Source organism: Coregonus lavaretus (assembly GCF_964263955.1).
Source record: "Coregonus lavaretus genome assembly, chromosome: 26".
NCBI lineage: Eukaryota > Metazoa > Chordata > Actinopteri > Salmoniformes > Salmonidae > Coregonus > Coregonus lavaretus.
The window spans coordinates 37,805,791-37,811,790 of NC_140013.1; the positions used below are offsets into that span (position 1 = coordinate 37,805,791).

The 6,000-nt window shown below is 46.8% G+C and overlaps 1 protein-coding gene across 1 annotated transcript in view; it reads left to right on the top strand.

Moving 5' to 3' along the window:
- The window catches only part of relt (RELT TNF receptor), a 30,622-nt gene that overhangs the window by 15,232 nt on the left and 9,390 nt on the right, over positions 1 to 6,000 (top strand). Inside the window, exons 2-6 of the mRNA XM_084143240.1 lie at positions 3,157 to 3,231; positions 3,550 to 3,642; positions 4,542 to 4,726; positions 5,455 to 5,504; positions 5,632 to 5,898. Of these exons, the coding sequence (XP_083999366.1) occupies positions 3,190 to 3,231; positions 3,550 to 3,642; positions 4,542 to 4,726; positions 5,455 to 5,504; positions 5,632 to 5,898 (637 nt within the window). The 5' untranslated portion in view covers positions 3,157 to 3,189. The remainder of the gene's footprint in view (positions 1 to 3,156; positions 3,232 to 3,549; positions 3,643 to 4,541; positions 4,727 to 5,454; positions 5,505 to 5,631; positions 5,899 to 6,000) is intronic.

Here is a 6,000-nt window from a genome sequence, read left to right on the forward strand (position 1 = left end):
CTCAGCATTCTATCAGCATCCATAGCATCCTCAGTCTGTTGCTAGGGCAACTGAGTCCAAGTCCACTGCCAGTCTTGGGTGAGTTTGCCTCTCTCTCTCTCTCTCTCTCTCTCCTCTCTCTCTCTCTGTCTCTGTCTCTGTCTCTGTCTCTCTCTCTCTCTCTCTGTCTCTCTCCTCTCTCTCTCTCTCTCTCTCTGTCTCTCTCTCTCTCTCTCTCTGTCTCTCTGTCTCTCTCTCTCTCTCTGTCTCTGTCTCTGTCTCTGTCTCTGTCTCTGTCTCTCTCTCTCTCTCTCTCTCTCTCTCTCTCTCTGTCTCTCTCTCTCTCTGTCTCTGTCTCTGTCTCTCTCTCTCTCTCTCTCTCTCTGTCTCTCTCTCTCTCTCTCTCTCTCTCTCTCTCTCTCTCTCTCTCTCTCTCTCTCTCTCTCTCTCCCTCTCGCTCCTCCGTTTAGAACTCTGTATGTTTAGTCAGGAAGGCAGTTTTATTGACGACAGACAGGAGAGGAATCCTCTGAAAGTTAATTGTTCCTTTATTTAGCTGCTGGACAACGTTACACTTTGTCTCAGTGGGACGGCACAGAGAAGGAGGGAGGGAGGGAGGGAGGGAGAGAGCGTTGCAGAGAGAGGGAAGGAGGGAATGGGGTATTTGAAGTCGGGAGAGTTAAACGGCTCACTCTCTTTTCCATTGAAACATCAATCCTGATGTCTAGTTTAAAGCTTATTTATGCTTGATCATATGTGGTTGGATGCTCCGTATGGAGGGTCTGACGCATTTGTGGACCCTCCGGAGCCACGCAGAGGCCAAATTGAGCTTCATATCACATCGCTGTGTGCCTCCCAAATGTTTTAACAATGCGGAGGGCTCCGTATAGCTCTTCATTAACATGATTGGTTGACGGTAGGTGGGGGCGGGAGGTCTTGTATAGACACAAACTCACTTCCTTGACAACCTCCTCCACAACAGCTCTATTCAACAGCTCTGTGCTGCTCCACAAAGCGCAAAAAGTATGAATGCCCTGACTTCTGCAGAGGCCGTATCACCGTAAATGCTGCACGGCCAACGCAGACGTTGGATTGACCTTGCAGAGCCTTTTACATTTGGGTTGGATCAGCCTCTGAATGAAGTATAGTTGGAGCTGGCAGATTCAGGTTACCTAAGGTTCTAAAGACTTGTTATTGTAGTGTTATGACTGCTTAGATGGATGTCATTTTCCCATTTGACTCGAGTTCTAGATACAACATGTTACTGGTATTGTGGTGATGGTGTAATATGCACCTCTATTACAGAAGACTAGTCATTCATAATCTATTAGTCATTTGAGATTCATAGAGATTCACAGAGCTTACCTGTAGGTTTTGTCATTAAAGTGTAGCTCAGTTGGTAGAGCAACGCCAGGGTAGTGGGTTTGATTCCCGGGACCACCCGTTCATAAAATGTATGCATGCATGACTGTAAGTCACTTTGGATAAAAGCGTCTGTTAAATGGCAAATATTATTATTTATTGTTTTGGCACTGTTTAGTGTGTGTGTGTGTTTGTGTAGGGCGGCACGTAGCCTAGCGGTTAAGAGCGTTGGGCCAGTAACCAAAAGGTCGCTGGTTCGAATCCCCAAGCCGACTATGTGAAAAATCTGTCGATGCAAGGCACTTAACCCTAATTGCTCCTGTAAGTCGCTCTGGATAAGAGTGTCTGCTAAATGACTAAAATGTGTGTGTGTGAGAGATAATTGCATTCCTAGCAGGTCTCTAGATCTACTCTTTGGTCTAGTGTGAAGGAAATGATCTGCGCACTGTCACAGTTCTGACCTTTCACTGTCACAGTTCTGACCTTTCACTGTCACAGTTCTGCCTTTCACTGTCACAGTTCTGACCTTTCACTGTCACATTTCTGCCTTTCACTGTCACAGTTCTGCCTTTCACTGTCACAGTTCTGACCTTTCACTGTCACAGTTCTGCCTTTCACTGTCACAGTTCTGCCTTTCACTGTCACAGTTCTGCCTTTCACTGTCACAGTTCTGCCTTTCACTGTCACAGTTCTGACCTTTCACTGTCACAGTTCTGCCTTTCACTGTCACAGTTCTGACCTTTCACTGTCACAGTTCTGCCTTTCACTGTCACAGTTCTGACCTTTCACTGTCACAGTTCTGACCTTTCACTGTCACAGTTCTGCCTTTCACTGTCACAGTTCTGCCTTTCACTGTCACAGTTCTGCCTTTCACTGTCACAGTTCTGCCTTTCACTGTCACAGTTCTGCCTTTCACTGTCACAGTTCTGACCTTTCACTGTCACAGTTCTGCCTTTCACTGTCACAGTTCTGACCTTTCACCGTCACCGTTCTGCCTTTCACTGTCACAGTTCTGACCTTTCACTGTCACAGTTCTGCCTTTCACTGTCACAGTTCTGACCTTTCACTGTCACAGTTCTGCCTTTCACTGTCACAGTTCTGCCTTTCACTGTCACAGTTCTGCCTTTCACTGTGTGTCCTGGGGGTGTTATTTGTTTTAGTCCTTCAGCTGGCCAGAGGATATGTAGACAGGTTGGTGTGTGTGTGTTTGTGCATGCGTGCACGTCTAGAAGCAAGGGTATGATGTGAGGATGTGAGTGGTAGTTACTTAATGGGTTTGCGGTAACATGACTGTGATATACAGTGCATTCGGAAAGTGTTCTGTCAGAGTGACCATCGGGTTCTTGGTCACCTGCAAAAATGTCTAAAAACCTCTTTTCACTTTGTCATTATGGGGTATTGTGTGTAGATTGCTGAGGGAAATGTTTTATTTGATCAATTTTAGAATAAGGCTGTAACATAACAAAATGTGGGGAAAGTCAAGGGGTCTGAATACTTTCCGAAAGGCACTGTAATTATATGATGTATTCTTAGAAACCTCAATGCCCAAACTATCTATCTTTGGCTCTGCTGTCACCTCAGAATACCGTGTGTGTCACTGTCTGACCTGTGTCCACTGTCCATGAACACTGGCTGTTCATGTTGGGTTGTCACGGTAATGATTCAGGAGTGTGTCATGTTGGGTTGTCACGGTAATGAATAATGCTGTAGTCAGAGATCTTTATCTCTTCAGGCAAAACCAAACCTTTTGATTATGCATTCGATTTCCTCCCTGACTATAGCTCACCTGTTGTCCCATGATTCTCTCTGTTCTAGATCATATGTTCATAGAAGAATATCTGGAAGAAGATGAGGAACCACCTTTGCTGCTCAGCTTTTGTCCTTCTCACAGTACGTATCGTCGTGTGTGTGTGTGTGTGTGTGTGTGTGTGTGTGTGTGTGTGTGTGTGTGTGTGTGTGTGTGTGTGTGTGTGTGTGTGTGTGTGTGTGTGTGTGTGTGTGCGTGCGTGCGTGCGTGCGTGCGTGCGTGCGTGCGTGCGTGCGTGCGTGCGTGCGTGCGTGCGTGCGTGCGTGCGTGCGTGCGTGCGTGCGTGCGTGCGTGCGTGCGTGCGTGCGTGCGTGCGTGCGTGCGTGCGTGCGTGCGTGCGTGCGTGCGTGCGTGTGCGCGTGTCTAATTATTTGTGTCACTGATCTGTGTGTGTATTCCAGGTGTTTGGCTCTGGAGGGACTGTAGCCGTGCAGTGTCGGTGGGGGGAGGGGTGTGTGTGTCTGGAGTGCCCCAGTGGCCAGGAGCCAATCAAGGTTGGACATAAGATCCCTAACTCACCTCTCATTACCCTGTCATCCTAACTCACCTCTCAACACCATGTCATCCTAACTCACCTCTCAACACCCTGTCATCCTAACTCACCTCTCAACTCCCTGTCATCCTAAATGTCTTCTTATAACTTATTTGTCACTATACAGGCCACACCCCTCTCTTCCACTCCATTACCACCAACGATCCCTCTGTCAACAGAGGCTACCTCGATCTCTCTCCTCTTTCTCCTCTCTCTACATGGAAGTCATGTGTACCACCCCACTAGGAACAGACGTCAATTCAATGTCTACTCCACATTGGTTCAACGTAATTTCGTTGAGATGACGGTGAAACAACTTTGATTCAACCAGTGTGTTCCCAGTGGGTCTGCTCTTATTTTAGATACGACTAATATGCAGATGTAGGATCTTAATTTGATCACTCTTTTGTTGCTGAGAATTTTCCTGCAGCCTGGAAGTACAGATGAGCTTTGTGATTTACATAAATTCACAGAAAACCCACGTTAACACACGGTTATATTGACAGTATTCCACTTTTCATGTAGCCTACTTTTGTCCAGCTAATAGCCTAACCACCGATGAAGCAACATTATGGACTAAACGTTGAAATCCTGTTGCTACAGGATTGTTTTGCTACGACAGTACTGATCTATCTATCTGTCTGTCTGTCTGTCGGTCTGTCTGTCTGTCTAATTTCTGTGCACATTTTCATATGAAACCCAAAAATAATGAATGTATCTTAGTTCCTGCCCAGAACGGCAGTGTTAGTTATTTTGGAACGTCTTATTGAACACAGAACCCTATGTGACTGTAGTGTATGTGTGTAATTACAGTGGTTCATGTACTCTGTTCTGAGATGTGAAGATGTTTTCTCCTGCCAGGCTTGCGGGCAGCTCGAGGGGCCAGGCGAGGCGGTGCACTGTCAGTCTTGTCCAGCGGGCAAGTTTTCGGACACCTATGACTCTGATCAATGCCGCCCACACTCCTCCTGCGGGGTCCTCAACAAAAAGGTTGTGACCTCTGGTACCTCACACTCTGATGCTGTCTGCGGAGACTGTCTGTCTGGGTATGTATCCACATACAACAACAACAAGATTAACAACAGACAAAATGGGGAGACAATAACTACCCTCTCCCTTTGTATCTCAATATTCGCCAAACAAGTCCAACAAGTGCCAACAAGCATGTTTTCTTCATAAAGCACATTCGATACAGGCAAAACTGTTGATTGATTATTCTGCTGTAAAACAATACTGCTACACAATCGTTTCTCTCTGTGTGGCCCTGGCTTTAGTAAACAGGTGTATTACTGCAGTCCTACATCTTGATCTCATCTCCAGAAATAGAAATGGTTGTAAATGTGAGCTTTGTTTGGAAAGTGTGTGAAATAGGATTGGAATGGTTTAGAACTGTTTTGAAAACTCACTAACAGAATCCAAACACACCAGCCCAACTGTAGCACTGAAGTATCCTGACCACTCACTGTATAGCCCGGTTAGCACGTCTCTACCCTCGGACCAGGACCACCCCTCTCTACAGAAATAAACTGTTGACCTTTAAATATGGTCAGTTTATGGTCAGTTGGAAAAGTTGTACTTACTAGGACTGTGATATGTGGTTGTCTCACCTAGCTACCTTAAGATGAATGCACCAATTGTAAATCTCTCTGGATAAGAGCGTCTGCTAAATGACTAACATGTCAATGTATTATGGACCATGAAATTAATACACTGCTATGATAAAATGGTATTGTTAAGTTGTGATATTAATATGAGCCTGTGTTGGTGCCACCAGGTTCCACCCCACTGCTATGAGGACAGCCTCCACCCTGGCCTGTGTGAGAGGTGGAGTGTGGACAGAATCAATATCACACCAACAGAAAGTTGAAGTGATTATGTTTCCACTGGTGGAATAATGGTTTTAACAGGGTCATATTCTCTTGCTTTCTCTCTCCCCGCTATCTCTCCCCAGCCCCCCCTGCCCAGTCTAACCATGTGCGTGCAGTGCGTACGGTGGGTAAGGGTGCGGCGGGCAGTGGTGGCCTGCCGGTGAACGGTACAGCAGTGCGGAGCCCGGAGGAGAAGAGTGCAGAGTATGCAGTGTTCGCCCTGGTGCCAATCTTCTGTGTGATGGGACTCCTGGGGATCCTCATCTGTAATATCCTCAAGAAGAAGGGATACCACTGCACTGCTGAGAAGGAGGGAGGAGATGAGGAGAATGCTACACCACAGAAAGACGGTGAGGGAGGGAGGGAGGGAGGGAGGGAGGGAGGGAGGGAGGGAGGGAGGGAGGGAGGGAGGGAGAGAGAGAGAGAGAGAGAGAGAGAGAGAGAGAGAGAGA